Genomic DNA, 20,000 nt, shown 5'->3' with positions numbered 1-20,000 from the left:
TCTTCTTGCCTCGCGGTTCAAACGCCGCTGCGTCGGCGCCCGCATTTGCCGGGAATCGAGCCGATCGGTCCCAGGCTCGCCGGGCGCTCGGAAGCAAAAAGAGGATTTAAATTCACGAGGCGGCGGCGGCTCCGACGCGCAGAGAGTGAAGGGTGGATTTGAGAATACCGATGTAAGGCATCGTAAACAGGCTAGATAAGGAAAACAAACACAGCCGCGCGAGCAGACGTGTTTGTGCAGAACGGGACCGGGAACAGAATCCGGGTCAGAACCGGGGCCGGACGTGCACCGGTCCAGCCGGGCCGGGCTTGATGACCGCCGGACCTTCTGCACACAAGCGACAAAGCAAACGCCAACGGCGGCGTGCCGGACGCGGAGGTGCAGGGCGGCACCGAGCGCGCTAGCATGCTAATTTGTCTTATTTGGGTTTGGGATCGACCAGGAGCCGAGGGTGGAGGCCAGAAGTGTCTCTCCTGTGGACACTTGGTGAGGAGCTTCACCATCCAGGAGACAGGATACAGTGGAAGGACGACATCTCTGGACCGGGAACTCCTCAGATTCCACCCGGAACCTTCTGCTTCAGGCGGCGACCCCGAAAACCCACCCCTGATAAGAGGCAGGAGATGGATGGACTTTACCGTAAAAACGGACTCTTACTGCTTAGAAGGCTCCGTCGTACCACATGTCCAGAGAGCTGGGACATCTCCAACCATAGAGAAGTTCTAAGATGTTCCAGGAACCGGTCTCCTCCAGGAACAAAGTGATGGTAATGGACGTGGCTTATGAGTTCCACCAACCACCAAGTGTCTGTCACAGGAGTTCCTCTGGTTCCTGCTCACGCATGAATCAGAATACTCCAATCTTCTTCTTCTTCAGGTTGCTCCAATCATCTGCCTCCATCTGACCCTCTCCAACTAACTTCCTGTCCTCTTCCTCTCCATCCATAAACCTCCTCTCTGGTCTTCCTCAAGACCTCCTCTGACCTCAGCATCCTTCTCCTCAGATCTCCACCATCCCTCCTCTGTCCACGTCCAAACCATCAGTGTGGTTTTATCTCCAGAACATCTACCACCTCTGCTGACACCACGGCTGCTGGAGGTCCAATGATGTCACGCCATTTTTCTCTTCCATCCCATTCGCTAACGTCAACGTCCTCTTCCAGCTTCTCCTCCTCCCTTTCGTCCTCCTCCTCCACCTTCATCTCCTCCTCCACCTTCATCTCCTCCTCCTTCTCCTCTTCCTCGCCGCTGAGCTGTTGATCTTTCAATTCCATATCAGAATGCAAATATACGTCCTCGCGACGCCGCTGCAAATTCAGCAAAACTGTCCGGGCGGAAAATCTCCCGTGAAATCTCAGCGTTACTTTATTTATTGGCGCGTCGGACGCACACACACACACACACACACACACACACACACACACACACACACACACACACACACACAACGGTCGATTAGAAAGGCTGGAAACGGATGTCTTTTGTTTGGCCGGTTCGGAAACGAATCGCGCAAATTTCACGTCTTTCCTCCGTAGCGGCGTTCGTTTGTTCGGAAGGTTACATTCATGTCGGCGCCGGGGGGGTCACGCGTGTGACCTCCTTCCCCCCCCGCCGGGCCGTAGAATTGGACTCTTCCGGCGAAAAAATGGTCTTTCTTCACACGCCGGGTGGAAGCGAGAGGGACGACACGAGGATGAGGAGCGGAGAAGAAAGAGCGGGAATTAATGCTGCTTTAAGTGCGGAGCAGCTGGAGGTTCAAACTTTAATCAGGGCTCTTCGTCATCAATATTACAGGACGCTTCTTCACGCCGTCCCGTCCCCTCGTTTTGTCGGCACTTTGTCACCACTCCGGCTCGCCGGGAAAAAGAAGCGGCGAGTGTTTATGTGCTAAGATTAAACGCCGCGCGGTTCGGTACGAGGCCGGCGCCGCCGAAGAGACGAATCCATCTCCTCTGATGACTCGTCCCCCTGCCAGTCCGGACGCCGCGGACGCACCGCTAGCGCTAACAATGCGCCACCACATTCATTGTCAGCACTAGCGGACGCACCGCTAGCGCTAACAATGCGCCACCACATTCATTGTCAGCACTAGCAGATGCACCGCTAGCGCTAACAATGCGCCACCACATTCTTTGTTAGCACTAGTGGACGCACCACTAGCGCTAACAATGCGCCACCACATTCTTTGTTAGCACTAGCGGACGCATCGCTAGCCGACCGCTGGGCGGCTAGCGATGCGTCCGCTAGTGCTAACAATGCGCATTCAGTCGGTTGCTATTGTTGCCCAACTCTGGAAGAGTGACAACTCATGTCTTCGTCAACACACACACACATATCTGTGTGGGTTTCTTACCACACAGGCACATCTGGCCTATTGTGTGTGTGTGTGTGTGTGTGTGTGTGTGTGTTCAAGGGGTGATAAAGCCGCTAAGACGCCCATCAAACGTCCTGCGGCGCTCCAGCGCTGCTTTTAAAAGGCGTTCGCCAAAACACACACTCACACACATGTGCAGCTCTATGACCAACCCGTTGCATGAACACAGACGTGGAGCGTGTGTGTGTGTGTGTGCGCGCTGATGGACGAGGCTGGCGGTGGGACACGCTCCGGAACGCCGACCACGACAGCAGAATTCCCGTCCAAAACCAGCACAAACAAACAGACAATGTGAGGTTGCAGCTCAGGATCTTGTTAGCTTAGCATCGGCGGAGCGCGGTGAAGGGGGAACCACCAATCACGACCCGTTCTGGGTTCCAGTCTCCAGCAGACGGTCCACCGCTGGTCTCCACAAGCACAAATGAGCGACGGCCGCCTCCTCACCTCTGGGTCTCGGCGCTGTACTGGCCGCGGCCCACTTGGTTAACGGCGCAGAGCCTGAACTGATAAGTCCTGGCCGGCGTGAGCCCGCCCACCGAGATCCTGGTGACGGCCGGGTCGACCTCGGACAGGTACACCTTCCACGGAGAGTCTGGAGGGTTGGATGATAAAGGAGGGATCAACGGATGAAAAGTACCAGAGCCGCAGGAAAAAGCTTTCATAGACGGGGTTTAATAAAGACCGGCCGCCGTTGTGTACCGTTACCGTGGCGGCGCCGGGTCCTCGTCGGGCCGAGCTACTGTACCGCGTGTGTGAAATACATGAAAACGTCTAATTTGTCTGGAACACACACACACAGGAGCGTGCACAATCAGTGTAAAAAAAGAAAAATATCTCTCCTCCATCCCTCACTGTCTGTATTCGGGCTTTACTGCAATCAACTAAATGTTCAGACTCCTTTATCTCCCCCTATTTTTCTCCCTCGCCGCATCTTTCTTGTCTCTCGTGATGCATCGCTTCTTTCTTCCCTATCATTATTTTGCTTTTTTTTTTTTTTTTTGTTGCAAGACGCTACGGCTAAAGAAAAAAAAAAAAAAAAAAAAAAAAAAAATCGTCCGCCGAGATGATGAAAGCCGGGCGATTCTCCTCGAGAGCGGCCAAAATGGAAATGGACTTTAAATGCCAAATTAAATTAAGCGCTGACATTTGTCCTTTGGCGGACATGTGTGTAACCCCCCCCCCCCCAACCAAACCCCCCTCGGCCGCCATCTTTGTTCTCTCCTGCAAAACAACCTGCTGCCAAAACGAAGACGGCGAGGGATGGAGGCGGAGGGTTGTGCTAGCGCGTTTGCTAGCATGTTTGCTAGCACAACCGCTAGCCTCCGTGTGTCCACCTCCAGGACGTGAGTGTGTGTACGAGCGAGTGAACAGCTGTTTTGGCTGCCCGGACACACACACACACACACACACACACACACACACACACGTGTACGTACTGTTCTCGGAGAGCTCCAGCAGGTAGTGCAGGAGCGGCGAGTTCCCGTCGAACGGCCGCAGCCAGGACAGCAGGACGGAGCGCGAGTCGGTGTCGTTGAGGCTCGCCGTCAGGGAGCGCGGCGAGTGCGGCAGCTCGCTGCGAGGACGAGGGAGGAGAACGTCAACTTCCAGGTGGACACTGATCTTCTCAGACAACCGTGAAGCAGCGACACATTTACAGTGTGTGTGAAAGAGAGAGAATCCCTTCCAGACAAAACCCAAGAAAACACATTATATTTACCGACATTCGGGGAGCAATTACCATTTCTTTCATGCAGACCTTCCACGCATTTGCATCTTAAATGGCCGTCCGTGGCAACGAGCCCGGGCTCCGGCCCCGTTTGTTTGCTTTCGCTTTTCGTGCGGCAGAATAATGTCCACTGCGGAGTCTCGCCGCCTGGACGGGATCCAGGATCAGGCGAGCGCGAGGAGGGCGGGGTTCTAATATTTCCCGCCGACATCACAGAGGTGGAGGAATCCGGGTGACGTTTACCGAGGGCCCGTGGATGTTTGTAGCATTTATAACCAAGAGAAATGTGCATTCATGAGAGCCCGTGTTTGAAAACATGAATTCTTTGAGAGGAAACACAAGATAAGCAGCCAGAAGGTCCTCCAGGTTCTCCTCCAGGTTCTCCTCCAGCAGCCGTCGGGCTACGAGTCCCCACAAATGGGCAAACAGATTCTTAGTCGGAACCGCGTTCCCCCGCGGGCAAAGCGGACATATTTCACATTCACGCGCTCATCAATGATGCATGTGAGGAAGTCCGAGCGGCTCTTCGCGCGGCGGCTAATTTCATCGGATACAAACATCGGAGGGTTTTGGAGGTTTTTCCGATTTGCGTCCCCGTGTAGGATTGCAGTGGATCTGAACGGAGGACGGAGGAAGGGAGGGGGAATGAGAATGATGTTTTCTTTTCTGAGCTGACATGAGCGTATTAATTAATGGATGAGCTTCGAGAATGTGAGCACCACTACCTTCTCACACACACACACACACACACACACACACATCCCTGCGCTAACAAACACATGGGAAGGTCTTGAGAGAGCTGAACCAATAACCTGCCGGTAATTAGTCTGTCTCCTGACCCGCTAGCGTCTGTTAGCCTCGGCGACCCGACGATACCGAGCTAACGAGGATGTCATTCACACACACACACACACACACACACACGGCGGTGGAAGGATGTCCACGTTCCTGCATGCCATTCAAAGGCATAAACAGACCCGCCCACCGGCTCCTCGCAGCTCGACATGTGTAACCCGTCGCCTCCATAATTCACAGGGATCTGCTCCCGCGTTCCACTTCCCTCCAACGCCACCTTTTTATGAATATATCATAAGTGCCTGTTTTCTTATTTTAAATAAATATATTAAACGAGCGGCCATTAATATATAAAGTGCTACTACTGATGTTTCTCGGATTGGCGGCCGTAATGAGTCGGCGCCGGTCACCGAGACGGGTGAGAAGACCTGGAACATTCCGGGCTATCCCCGCTGTGATTGGACGAGAGGCTGGTTTCACCCTGGACTGGTTCAACGGGAACATCATTCACCCGATCATTCACACGTCACACAGATTTACGGACGTTCACTTCTTCTTTCTTCTTCTTTTCCTTTGGGCTTTTCGCTTCAGGGGTCTCCACAGCAAATCAATCTTTGCTAGCCTTCCTCTTGACCTTCAGCAACCTTCTACCCAGATCTTCACCATGGTTTGGACAGGAACAGAGGAGTCACATTGCAGTCACCACATTGCCTGGGTCATACATGTCCTGCACCCCGTTGACAAATTCTTTTCCTTTAGGCTTTTCCCTTTAGGGGTCTCCACAGCAAATCTATCGTCTCCGTCTAACCCTATTCTCTGAATCCTCCTCTCTCAAACCAACTAACTTCATATCCTCTCTCAGAACATCCATAAATCTTCTCTTTGGTCTTCCTCTTGACCTTCTGCCTGGCGGCTCCACCTTCAGCAACCTTCTACCCAGATCTTCACCATGGTTTGGACAAGAACAGAGGACTGTTCCTGTCCAAACCATTGCAGTCATTACATTGCCTGGGTCATACATGTCCTGCACCCCTGTGACAAATTCTTTTCCTTTGGGCTTTTCCCTTCAGGGGTCTCCACAGCCAATCCAGCTTCTCCATCTCACCCTATTCTCTGGATCCTTCTCTCTCAAACCAACTAACTTCATATCCTCTCTCAGAACATCCATAAATCTTCTCTTTGGTCTTCCTCTAGACCTTCTGCCTGACAGGAGCAGAGGAGTGTTCCTGTCCAAACCATTGCAGTCAATATATTGCCTCGGTCATACATGTCCTGCACCCCTGTGACAAATTCTTCTTTTTATCCTCTCTCCCCACGTCCATCAATCTTTTCTTTGGTCTTCCTTTAGACCTCCAATTCCAGCATCCCTCCTCTGTACATGACCAAACTATCGCTCGCGCCTTCTTTCAGGCACATTAACCACTCATTCAGAAATCTGGACAGTTCAGGGTCTCCAATGAACCTCCTGGATGTGTTGGAGGAACCCGGAGAACCCAAGCAGACGGAAAGACCCCCCTCTGGTAATCCAACCAGGAACCTTCACGCATTGAAGAGGAAGCTCTAACATCTCCGGAGTGTTTAGAACACCCAAGTGAGTTCTGACCGCAGAGGAAGAAATGTTCTGTTCTAGCTTGAGAAGATCCACCTCCGAACTCACATGACTTCCAGACGCGCCGAATGCGAATCGTTGCCGGCCTTGGAGGTGACGGTGCAGGTGTAATCCCCGATGTCTCCCGACCAGGTCTGGCCGATGGTGAGGGATCCCTGCCGAACGGAGACGCGCCCCCCGCCGGTCGGTAGAACCGGCACGCCGCCGCGGTCCCACCTGAAGCTGCAGCAGAAGAGGAGGCGTGAAGATGTACGGCCGACGGACGGAACCCACGGCGGCGGCGAGGCGGACATTTGAAGGTACCTGACGTTGACCCTGGGGTCGTGCGTGGCGTTGCAGACCAGCACGGCGGTGGTTCCCTTGATGACGCGGCGGTCGGTTGGAGGCACGGAAATGGCGGTTTGACCTGGAGAACGGAGGAACAAGAAGGATGACTCTACACGACTTGTGGACCAGAGGGCGAAGGTCCCCCGTGATTGGCCGGCCCGGGGCGAACCCCGCCTCTCGGCCAATCGCGGCCGGGATGAGCTACGGCCACCAGACGACCAATACGCCGCTTCCCGAGTGTCGCCCTAAAGCCGCCTTCCCTCGGAAACCAGAGCATCTCCACGTGAGCGGACCTTCTGCAGACACGCCGGTGAAGATCCCGCGGGCTCGACCTCCTGGTTCAGCGCTCCTCCATCCGACCAGGCCGGAAGAAGAAGAAGTCCGTCCGGAAGCTTCTGGGTTGATCCGTCGTCGTCCCGCTGCCGCCGGCCGATAATTGTTTCTCCGTTTGGGCGGCGGCGGCGCGTCGATAACCAATCACGCCGCCGCCGCCGCCGCTCCCCGTCCAGGCTGACGCGGCCCGACAGCTCCGGATAAATTAGTGTTCCATGTCTGTTTTAGTCAGCTTAACCAATGCTCACTGAGTGTGTGTGTGTGTGTGTGTGTGTGTGTCTTACTCCAGACGGTGAGCGTGGCGGTGGTGTTGATGGTCTTCTCGGAGTTGGAGGCGGTGCAGGTGTACTCCCCCGAGTCCTGGAACCAGACCGGCTGGATCTGCAGCCCCCCGGACTGCAGCAGGCTGAACCTGGAGACCCGGACGGAGCCGCTGGCGAGCACCTGGGATCCTGCGGGGAGAAGACGGCGAAACGGCGGCGTGACGGACCTGCGTTGAGAATCGTCCGAGGGGGCGGAGCTCCGGTTGTACCTTTCTTCCAGGTGATGGCCGGTTTGGGGGCGCCGCCGGTCTGACAGGCGAACGTGGCCGCGGCGCCTTCGGTCACCGTTTGGTCCGACGGGGGCGTCGTGAACGTGGGCGCCACGCCTGAAACGGAGGACGGAGAGGCGACACCATAAAAGTGGACGCGATTTAACCCAAAGTTCATCAAGAAAAAGTTGCGGCCGTTGTAACGCGCAGGTCTGTGAGCTCCGGCGGTTGTTATGGTTAGCCTGCAGCGAGCTGGGAGGAACACCAGGCTGGTTTGTGCAGGCCGCTGCAGGAAAACACGTTACTTCTAGCGCTGCTTGTTTATTCTGACTGTTATCAGGCATGCTGTGAAAGTGCAAAAAATATAAAAAACCCCAAAACAGCCCCTGAAATGGTTCGGTTCCACCCCCCGGGTGATGATGAGCTAAAATGGCTGCCGCGAACACGCTAGCGTAGCCGAAAGCGCCGACGGGGGACTCACTGGAGACCAGGAGCTGCGCGTACGCCTGGGCCTCGCCGGCCGCGCTGCGGGCGAAGCACTGGAAGATCCCGCCGTCCGCCGGCTGCACGCGGCGCACCGTCAGCCCCGACGCCTGGTTGACCTTGTAGCGCGAGTTGGCTAGCTTAGCGAGCGGAACGGCGTCCTTGTACCATTCGATCCTGGGTGGGGGCACGCCTGCGGACCAGAGGGCGGACGAGCAGATGAGAGGACTGCACATATGTGCATGCATTCACACACACACACATACACACACACACACACACACACACACACACACACACACTCTGTTATCCACTTCCCTTATGAATATGCATGGCGGCATAATGACTGCTGATAATATATTGATTGGCTGCTGTGGGCGGTCGGGTGAGGACAGGTGGCAGAAGGGGCCAGAAAACACTCTGAATAAAAGATGTGGGCAAAGCAGCACGCTAAATATCTCCAGGATCAGCACCCCCAACACACACACACACACACACACACACACACACACACACACACACTGGGCTGGCAGACTCGCCGAGTGTGTGTCGAGCCCTTAAAGACATGCGTGAGGTATTTTCTTGCCTCCTTCCTTTTCTTGTTCTCTCTCTCCCCCATCCTTCCATACCCTCAGGCCTCTGCTATTTAATTACACACACACACACACACACACACACACACACACATTGTTACCATGGGGAGAGAGGCAGTGTTGTGTAGTAGGTTCGCATACTATGTCCACTCCTACACATTTTAGTGTTTTCATGTAATCCACTTAAAAACAGGTGTCGCGAACAAGTGCCACTTTCACGGCTGGTCTCAGTATGTTAATCTGCTGAACACACACACACACACACACACACACACACACACGAACACATTGGAAGGTGATAAAAAGGGAAATCAAATCTGTGTGCGTTCTTTGGTCGTGACGAAGGCTTGTTCAGTTGCTCCCGGCTGATGCCGAGGACGCCGTGGAAGCAGCAGAGGTTTGATTTCCAGTGTGTGTCGCGCACACACACACACACACACACACACACACACACACACCTCTGCCTGCCGTTCATTCATTCATTCATTCGTTCATTCGTTCATCCATTCATTCATATCCACACCTGTGCTCAGGGTCACAGGGGGCTGCACTTTATCCCAGCTGTTATTTACGTTCACCCTGGACCGGGACCACTGGGACACAAACAACAAAAGATGGAGACGCACAACATTCACTCATTCACAGGTCAGACACACAACCATTCACAAAACCCATTCACGAGTCATAGATACACACCATTACAAGTCAGAGACACACAACCATTCACTAACTCATAAGTCACAGACGCACAACCATTCACAGGTCATAAACACACAACTTTTCACACACAACAATCCACTCGTTCACAAGTCACAGACACACAACCATTCACAAAATTCATTCACAAGTCATAGATACACACCACTGACAAGTCACAAACACACAACTATCTACAAGTCACAGACACACAACCATTCACTCATTTATAAGTCACAGACGCACAACCATTCACAGGTCATGGACACACAACTATTCACACACAATCATTCACAAAATTCATTCACGAGTCATAGATACACAACATTACAAGTCACAGACACACAACCATTCACTCACTCATAAGTCACAGACACACAACCATTCACAGGTCATAGACACACAACTATTCATACACAGCAATTCACTCATTCAAAAGTCACAGACACACAACCATTCACAGGTCATAGACACACAACTTTTCACACACAACCATTCACTCATTAACAGATCATAGACACACAACCATTCACTCATTTATAAGTCACAGACGCACAACCATTCACAGGTCATGGACACACAACTATTCACACACAATCATTCACAAAATTCATTCACGAGTCATAGATACACAACATTACAAGTCACAGACACACAACCATTCACTCACTCATAAGTCACAGACACACAACCATTCACAGGTCATAGACACACAACTTTTCACACACAACCATTCACTCATTAACAGATCATAGACACACAACCATTCACTCATTTATAAGTCACAGACGCACAACCATTCACAGGTCATGGACACACAACTATTCACACACAATCATTCACAAAATTCATTCACGAGTCATAGATACACAACATTACAAGTCACAGACACACAACCATTCACTCACTCATAAGTCACAGACACACAACCATTCACAGGTCATAGACACACAACTATTCATACACAGCAATTCACTCATTCAAAAGTCACAGACACACAACCATTCACAGGTCATAGACACACAACTTTTCACACACAACCATTCACTCATTAACAGATCAGATACACAACTATTCACTCATTCATAAGTGACAGACACACAACCCTTCCCAGTCCTTCACACTGAGGCACTGTTCGGTCTCCCGGAGACGTCCATCCATTCACCCTGTCATTCACGTCCCACGTCCAACCATTCACTCATTCACTCGTAGGTCTGAATCCTACGAGCCGTCTGCGTGTTTTCCGACCGTGAGAAATCAGCGTCTGCAGCTTCCTGACCGCCGGATCTTTCTCACGTTGCTAGAAAGTTCCGGCGTGGAGGTCCGGGGAGCTTCTGACCCGAAGGGATGCTCATTCTGACCTCTGCACCTCAACCTGAGATATGAGAAATCCAGCGTAATCAGCAGGCCGGTGAGCGTCCTCCGGATCCGGGCGAACCGCCGTGAACGGAGCACCCGAAATCCTCCACGTTCCGTCTGCAGGCGCCCAATCAGAGGTCGGCATCCAGAACCTTCCGCGCGCTCATGCAGGTGGAAGCGCGGGATGGATTTCCTGCGCCGAGTTTAGCTCCCGACAACAAAGTGCGAACTTTGATTGAACCCCTTTTCTTTAATACTCGAGCGCAGGATGGTCTTCATGTGCCCACACACACACACACACACACACACACACACACACACACACCCGGCCCATCCCTGAATTGAATGTTTTCAAGCCCATTAGCGTCCGTAGGCTCAAAGAGACCCGAGCTAATCTGCAACTGCATATGTTCTGTGCATACATATGCTCTGTTACACACACACACACACACACACACACACACACACACACATGAACGCTACCTGTAGCCAAGCAGGGGATATCTACATTCCTGTCGAGCTCTGCAAAGATCTTCCTCTCGGGCTGAGAAGACAGAGAAGGAGGCTCTGGAGGGGGAAAAATGGTAAAAAAAAAAGGAAAAATCGGACATTAAACGTAAAGCATTTCAATGCACAATATATTCAGAATCAATGCGCGGTTGAAATAACATCTCTAACTGGAAAACCCGGGTGCTCCCTGCAGTGGGCTACATGGCTGCAATAATAATAATGGCTCCTCCAAATGGCTTTGAAACTTTCATTCATTGAGCAGCAGAGAAAAGTACTTTAACTACCAGGGGTCTGAGCTTTCTGAGTGTTTATTTTTTTAAAGTGCTAGACTGGTAGCTTCAAAAGTCTCTCTCTATATATATAAAACATCACATTGTGACCCCTGACAGCTGGAGAGAATTATGCTGCTGAGCTTTTCATCTCGGCACCCGTTAGCCGGTCGGACATATCAGGAAGCAAGTGAACTTGTAGTCCTCAAGAGTTGTGGGAAAAAATGGGAAACGTGGAGAAGCTGCGATGGATAGATGGCCGGGTGAAGGCGTCTGCAAGCTCCAAGTGGTCCTCAATGGGTATCTCTGGTCTGCAGTGGCCAGTATCTGGCAACAGCGGTCCAAGGAAGCAACAGTGGTGAACCCCTGATTGGGTCATAGGGGACCAAAGCTGTAAATGATGTACATGGGCACGGAAGGCTGGTCCATGGATGAACCATGAGTAGCAGAGGAGCAGTCAGGGGTTCATGGTCTTGTTCTACAGCACCTCCTCAGGCAAGGTGGAGCTCTGGACGCAAACCAGGAACCTTTGATTCGAAGACAAGCTCATTCCGACTGAGTCCTTTGGACAATGTTCTTGGGGGAACTTGGGTTCTTTGACACGTACCTCCTACCTCAGCATTGTTGCAGATCACGTAGACCATCGATTTGATGGAAATGGTATTCCCTGAAAGCTGCAGGCTCTGTCAGGTGATAATGCCCCACGATCCGGGGATGGTTTGAGAAGCGCAACAACAATTTGGAGGGATCAACTTGGCCTCAGAATTGCCAAAACCGCATGACAATCCAGCATCTCATCCATGACGGCCCGCAATCACAACAAACAGGAGTTAAAGGGTCTCCTGCCAACATCCAGAGAGAACTTCACCCACACCTTCACACTGAGTCCACGCCTCGACGGGGGAAGTGCGTTTTGACAGGAGGTCATCAGGGTATGCTTGATCAGTGTCTACAGATACCTGTATATATGTATGCTCCTTGTTTGGATACATCATCTACCCAAAACCTGCTCCCAGACCAAGAGTCTGTGAGGGTTCTCAGTCCTCCAGGGTCCGGTAGGTCCCTGCCATTTTGGCAACTGGATTCTTGCAGATAATCCCCCCCTTCAGTTCCTCTAGAGTGTAGGGCGTTTCTGGTGTATCTCTGATGGCACTGGGTCCAAGGGGAGACGGTACAAGTTCCAAGGACTGACCTTGTCAGAAGGAGTACATTAGATCCTTTGAGGGTTCTATGGGGGTCACCAGCTCCTGGTTCCGGCTGGATCCAGTTTCTAAGATCAAGACGGATCTGGTATGTGCCTGCTGACGTGCCTCAGCAAGGCCTGGCACGGAGGTGAAAGGTCAGTTTGACAAAGACGGCCTTCTTGTCTGGTCTTGCTGGCCCTCCAAGGGGTTTCACTATCACAGTATAGATGATTGTTCTTTTTTTTTTTTTGATGTACTAATGCGCCACCACTTATTACGAGAGCCGCACTTGTCTCACCCTCGACGCCGGCGTCTTATGTAACACTCAAGGAGAAGGTGCCGGAAAGGATGATTCATTTCCAGCGAGTTCGTCGCAGCCGCCGAGGCGAGAGCCTCGGCGACGAGCGACTCGGAGGGAAAATTAAATGTCCGGCGCGTTCGATAAATAATGAATATGTATACCGGTTGTCACAAAGGTGTAATTATTATCACATTAAGTTTCAATTCTTCGCCTTTTTTTCTTCCCCCCTTCACTTTGTGACGGAAGATTCCGACGTCCATTAATTTCTTAATGATTTTGTAACTTAAAAAGAAAAAAAAAAAAAAAGATTTTTTTTTTTTTTTCCCTTTTCTTGGGTGTTATTTCTCGGCACGTCTCCGGCGGCGAGGGGGAAACGGAGGCGGCAACAGAAATAATGAGCATGAGAGTGTGTGTGTGTGTGTGTGTGTGTGTGTGTGTGTGTGTGTGAGAACAAACCAGCCTCAACAACGCCGCCTTTTTTCTAAGTTATGCTTTGCGGGAACTTCTTGAAACCCGGACGTGAGTGAATTCGATGGGCGGCGCGTGAAGGAGTGAAGGAGTGAAGGAGGCTGGGGGGAATCGAGGTGGAGGAAGAAAAGATGGAGGACGACCAGAGACGGAGGTGTGGAAGAAGACTGACCAACCACAAACACACTGTTCTGTTTGGGAGGGAAGAGGAGAGAAGTTGATCGCAAAGAGAGAGAGAAGGAGGGAGGGAAGGAGAAAGAGAGAGAGAAGAGAGAGAAAGAGGAAAACGACAAGAGGAAGAGAGGGAGAGATTTAAACAGAGATGGAGTGAGAGAGAAAGAAAGAGAGAGAGAAAGAGGGAATCACAAGTGACGTTTTCATCAGTTACTATTCCCTTACATGTGAATGCATCTTTCTCTCTCTTATTTGCCGCCTCATCCCTTCGCTCTCCATCCATCCATCCATCTCTCCATCTCTGTTTAAATCTCTCCCTCTCTTCCTCTTGTCCTTTTCCTCTCTCTCTCTCTCTCCTTCTTCTCTCTCACTCTCTCCATCTCTTCTTGACTCTCTTTCTCACTTCCTTTCTCTCTCTCTTTCCAGCCCTCCATCAGTATCTCTCTCTCTCTCCAAGTCAAAGTCTCTCTCTCTCTTTCTCTCTCATTCGCCGCCTCATCCCTTCGCTCTCCATCCATCTCTCTTCCTCTTGTCGTTTTCCTCTTCTTCTCTCTCTCTCTCTCCTCCCCTCCTTCTTCTCTCTCCACCTCTTCTTGACTCTCTTCCTCACTTCCTTTCTCTCTCTCTCTCTCTTTCTCGCCCTCTTTTTTGCCGCCTCATCCCTTCGCTCTCCCTCCATCTCTCTTTAAATCTCTCCCTCTCTTCTTCTTGTCGTTTTCCTCTCTCTCTCTCTTCCCATCCTTCTCTCTCTCACTGTCTCTCCACCTCTTCTTGACTTTCATCCTCACTTCCTTTCTCTCTCTCTCTCTTTCCAGCCCTCCATCAGTCTCTCACTCTCTTCCTCTCATTCGCTGCCTCATCTCTTCGCTATCACTCTCTCTCTCCCTCCATCTCCCTTCCTTTATCTCTCTCTCTCTCTCTCTCTTCCTCTTGTCCTTTTCCTCTTTCTCTCTCTCTTCCTTCGCTCAATTCGGCCGAACGAAGGCAGATAAAAAGGACTGAATGAATGGAGGTGAAAAAAAGAGGGGTGAGACGGTCCCAGTGTGCAGGAAGTAGAGGCAGATATTCTGGAAGGTCTTCCCCGGACAGGTCACACACACACACACACACACACACACACACACACACACACACACACACACACACAGGAGAGCGTCCCTGTTTGAGTGCTCCTTATTGATTGGTCACTCCGGGGAACAAAACTAATTTAGCTCCCGGCTAAACAGCTGTGTGTGTCTATGAGGCCCTTTCCCCGTGTGTGTTTATGTGTGTGTGTGTGTGTGGTGAGCACGCATAGGGTGCATGTAAAAAAACAAAAAACAAATAAATAAAGAAAGAAAATGGCGGGGTGGTTTATTAGCGGGTGCGGAGAGCAGGTCGGCTCCGGTCGTCCGGCGGTTTGACAGGCGGCGCCGGAGGTGCTGGCGGTCACGCTTCCAGGGAGGGAAGAAGAACCAATAAACCAAGGAATAAACAGAAAGAAGCAGCGCTCGGGGCGAAAGGCAGCGAGGAGGGGAGCCGGCGGGGTCGGAGGGGGAATTAATGCCGCGGCGTTGAGGGTATTAATGTTGATGGCTGCGGCCCGCCCAGGACAATCATATTTAGTGGCAAAAAATGTGTATGTGTGTGTGTGTGTGTGTGTGTGTGTGTGTCTTACCCATCACGTTGAGGTGCACCCTTGCCTCCGCAGGTTTGGCCGTGTTGTTGCCTAGCGACGCCTCGCAAACATACAAACCCGCGTCCGAGGGCGTCGGGTTCGGGATGACGAGGCGCCGCCCGTCGGACAGCCGTCGTCCGTCCCGTTTCCATGACAACGCCACGCCGTCCAGCGGTCTTGGAGAAAGAAGGAGGGGGGATTGGAGGGGGGGAGTCAACTACCGGGGGCAATTACAGCAAATTACAGACATCAGTTTGTGTGCCGATGAGGCGGGAAATGGCTGTTGACAGTGTGTGTGTGTGTGTGTGTGTGTGTGTGTGTGTGTGTGTGTGTGTGTGTGTGTTCTGGATGCCTCGTCTCGTCTCCGAGGCTCTGTGGGCGGCGCTGGCTTTGGGAAAGAATTCATTCCTTGCCATAAATGCAATCGTGGAGATTTGATTTTGCAATGGGTTCATTGGACATACCGTCATTTCCTGACTATTAGGCGCACCTGAATATAAGCCGCACCTGCTAAATATAACGAAAAAAAAACGACCAACCGCCTCTGGGCTCAGCCTTTGCTGTTAAGTGCAAACATTATTTGTAAGATGTACTGTCCACTTTATTCTTAGTAACATAACCATCATATTCTAAATACTGTAATTTCTAGACTATTGAGCGCACCTGAATAGAAGCCGCACCGGCTAACAATAAACAAATAAATCTGTGTACATAAACAGGCCACTCTCATGTATAAGCCGCAGGTGTCCACATTGTAACGGGATATTTACATTTTTTTTAACTTCATTAACCTTAACTAACCTTAACCATAACTGACGTCATGTGATTTTCATTGTGTTAGCATTGAGTTTTATGGGTCCTTGGGCAGCTTCAGGCTGCTCACTGATCTTATTAATTATATGTTTGTTTCATCTATAAATTGATGAAAACTGTATTTTATCCAGAATAATGTATCGGGTAAAATATACCAAATGTTAGTGATGGTGTTTCTTGTTATTTTAATGCTAGTGTTCTAGGGTTCCAGGGCACATACCAGTAGCATCCATGAATATGTACTGGAAAGGCTTTTTTTCTGAACAGTGGCTGTAACACGATGAATAATAAGACAAGGAAAAATCCATCCGTCCATTTTCTATCACCGCTTTGTCCTCCAGCTGATCGCTATCTAGGTCTTCTTCTGTGTCAGAATTGCACGGCCATTTCATCGGTGCCATGTGACGGGGCTAAATGTTTTGGCGGTGTGTAGCTTGTTAGCCACCCCCCCCCCCCAAAAAAAATCCATAAATCAGTCGCATTGTTGTTTAAGCCGCAGTTTTAAAAGTGCGGGGGGGAAAAGTAGCAGCTTATAGTCTGAAAATGAGGGTAGTTGCATCCAAATAATGGATACACGTTTCTTGAATTTCAGAATTCCGAAAAGTTATTTTAGTTAATGGGACTGTTTTCTGAAATTGTGACTGCATTGTTAAGTAAACCACTCAAAAGCACATGCGTCCGTCATTCGTTCTCTACGCTGGACAATGTAGGGTCTCCGGTGAAGCTCCTGCATGTGTGGAGGAACCTGGAGGACCCTGAGGAACCCCAAGCAGACACATGGAGAACCTGCAGACTCCACACAGAAAGGTCTAAGGTGGGAGTCCAACCTTCTGGCCGTGAGGTGGAAGCACTAACCGCGACTCCATTGTGCTCTTCTTGCCTTTGGTTTGGGGGTTTCATCCCATTCAGCCACTCCTGGTGGCTGAGGTACCACGCGAGGTGCTGAGCATACCTTCGGGAGCAACTTTCCAATTGGAGGCCAAACCCGCTCCATCAGCTGAGTCACTTTGAAATGAAATCCAGGATGGAGATTGCTAACCATCTCAAGATAGCACAAAGAACCAAGGGTTTGAGGAGGCCTGACTTTGTTATTCCGATTGCCGTGACGTTTTCCTGGCGAGGGCCGACTTGTGAGTGGAGAACAAATCGACCGTTGGGGTTATTAATGAAGCACCAAAGGGTTTTGGGAAGGTCCAAGCGAACTGAGTGAAGGGATCTGTGGAAAAATCCAGAGTCATTTGAGCCGATTCATCACTAAACAGAGACGCCAAGGTGAACTCAATAAAACCCATTAAAAAGGCAAAGACTGTTTCGCGGGAGGGCGAAGCGTTCGAGCCACTTCGGGCGAACCCGACGTGGACGTCACATCTGGTTCCATCTATGACTTTGGACTGAATTTCAATTTGCTGTTTTATCGGGATAAAAGTAATTAAAGCCATTTCTGATAAATTCTCCGTCAGTGGTTCCTGACGCCGACTTTTATTTTTACTGCGTGTCAGCCGGGCCCCGCTGGGACCGCTTATTATCGTCAAAGTACTAATTACTAAATTGCAGTCGGGAGTACAATGGCGACTGATGAATGATTAATGGATACGGGCAGCGGACGCTTTTGAACCTGCACCGAATGTGATCCCACTGATCACGGCATTCTTTCCGCTCGATGCCGAGACCGAGACGTGTCTCTTTTCCCAGGAGCTGCCGTTGCTCTCTGGACGCTCCTTTGACAGAAATGGCGGGAGGGTTCCTGGCAGGAGGAGAGCGGGGGACCATTTGTAACTCCGGTGAGGCAGGTCAATCAGTTTGAACTAAAGAAAGAAAGCTGATGTAACGAACCTCCGAACTGTCGGCGTGATGGAAATTGATCCCGTTGTAGTTAATGGCTTTTCCGCACCTGCATTCCATTCAGCGTCTTTCAAGAGAGTCCGTCAAGAGCGGCTCATTGGAGGAGATTCAGGGCTCGTTTTTTATGCTCAGCTTCTCAGATGGAGGTTTCTGTCCAAGTGCATTCGTGCATCAATCCAGCAGAGTAAGCAGAGAGGCCCAGACGCCCCTCTCCCCCGGACACTCGGTCCAAACCCCTCGCCAGGGAGGTCCAGGAGGCATCCCGACCAGATGGAGCTACCTCATCTGGCTTCTCTGGATGCTGGAGGAGCGGCGGCTCGACTCTGAGCCACTCCTTGATTGGTCTACCCGCTCAGCTTGTCTGTAAGGGAAGCCCGGACACATTTTGGATGCTTGTATCCCTGATCTCGTTCTTCCAGTCGGTACCCACAGCTCGTGACCAGAGGTGAGGGTGGGAGCATACGTCCACTGGGAAATCAAGTACTTCGCTGGTGAATGCCTCGCTAAACAGAGCAGCACCGCCAGAAGTCATGGGGGACCAGTGTTGCGCGGTATGCTCAAATGCGACCAGGGAAAGCAGCAGGGAAGAAGAGTACAACGTGGCGCCGGTGTAATCAGGAGTCCACATGCTGCCGTGGATTTAAAAGCTGCCGCCTTCTACCTTTCTGAGACTGCACGTTACCACCAGCTCCTCCATGTTTGCTATCATTTGAACTCTGGATTCTGCACCTGTTTGCATACAGAATCGGAGCAGAAATGAGCCTTAAAGGGAACAAGTACAGATACTACTCCATCAAGGCTCGCAAGAAAGTCAATATTTGGATGCTCTAAAACTCACTTTAGGGAATTTTGGGTAATATTTAAGGGGGATGAGGAGAAGCTGATTACACTTGAGCTTCTGGCAGCTCTTGAGGTGGAATCAGCTGTAGCCTGGAGAAACATCTGTTGAAATACACCAGAGGAGAAGCCCTCCCCACCCCCACCCCGGGGGGCGAACACACACTGAATACACACTGTACTCTGCGCGAGCCGATGTGCATATGGAAACTTTGTTTTGTTTCCTCCAAATGAAGTCAAACGTTAATCCAACTTCCGCTGGAAGTTAAGAAGCGCCACCATGTACGCGAGTGTGAGCGGACATACGCAAGGGACACTTACCTGGCATTAGCGATGCACTCCAGGGTCACCTCCTTCCCTGCCACCACCGTCGTGTCTTTGGGTCCCACCACGATTGTCGGCGCCACGATCTCCGATTCAGGATCTGTAATGAAGACAAAAGACAAGATGAAGGAAATTTAAGGCCTCTTGAAAATACCAAACCATCATCCCCACATATCTTCGGACCTTCACGACACTAAGTGCTGCACCTCCTGACTCTGCGTTGGGTCATTTTCATGTCTTGTCCCGAGCTAGAAGAAAGTCTTCCTTCCGAATGAAGACTGTCGCGCTGGACTTGACGCGATTCACTCGTCCAGCGAGAGGGACTCTGGACTACAAGGAGGTGTGGACCAAAGACCGGAAATGGCAAAATGCCAGGAGGGCAGCACTCTCGATTTTTGGACAGAAAAAGTTAAAGAACCTGTTTCTGAGAACCGAAACGGCTTCCAGGAAGTCGCCCAGTGCAAGGGGAACCTTTTAATTTTGCATTCCCATAGGCAGAGAGAAACCATGGCAGGTAGGTTAGCACTTCCGCCTCACAGAAATGGGGACCCTGGATGGATTCCCACAGTGTGGATGTCATGATGATGAAGGGCCTGACTGACCCAAACGCAAGGACACCCAGGACGTTTTGAGGGGCTTTATTTACAAAAGGGTTGAATGGAGGGCTGAGCAGGGGGCGTGGAAGAGGCGTCTGCCGCTAGGAGGTGCCACAAAAGAGGCGTCTGGAGCTCGGAAGGGGCACGAAAGAGGCGTCTGGAGCTCGGAAGGGGCGTGGAAGAGGCGTCTGGCACTAGG

The 20,000-nt window shown here is 51.2% G+C and overlaps 1 protein-coding gene across 1 annotated transcript in view; it reads right to left on the bottom strand.

Annotated features, from left to right (window-relative positions):
* Positions 1-20,000, bottom strand: part of sdk1b (sidekick cell adhesion molecule 1b) — a 276,904-nt gene that overhangs the window by 69,604 nt on the left and 187,300 nt on the right. The window contains exons 7-16 of the mRNA XM_086156189.1: positions 19,203-19,305; positions 15,390-15,565; positions 11,310-11,393; positions 8,177-8,371; positions 7,696-7,812; positions 7,448-7,615; positions 6,807-6,909; positions 6,552-6,725; positions 3,810-3,946; positions 2,818-2,965 (exon numbers count right to left, since the gene is read on the bottom strand). Of these exons, the coding sequence (XP_086012315.1) occupies positions 2,818-2,965; positions 3,810-3,946; positions 6,552-6,725; positions 6,807-6,909; positions 7,448-7,615; positions 7,696-7,812; positions 8,177-8,371; positions 11,310-11,393; positions 15,390-15,565; positions 19,203-19,305 (1,405 nt within the window). The remainder of the gene's footprint in view (positions 1-2,817; positions 2,966-3,809; positions 3,947-6,551; positions 6,726-6,806; positions 6,910-7,447; positions 7,616-7,695; positions 7,813-8,176; positions 8,372-11,309; positions 11,394-15,389; positions 15,566-19,202; positions 19,306-20,000) is intronic.

The sequence above is a fragment of the Fistularia commersonii genome, chromosome 12, assembly GCF_037954325.1.
Source record: "Fistularia commersonii isolate RoL2024-O1a breed Wild chromosome 12, RoL_Fcom_v1.0, whole genome shotgun sequence".
Lineage (NCBI taxonomy): Eukaryota > Metazoa > Chordata > Actinopteri > Syngnathiformes > Fistulariidae > Fistularia > Fistularia commersonii.
Note: the sequence above shows the minus strand (reverse complement) of the source record. Positions and strands in the feature narration are given on the sequence as shown.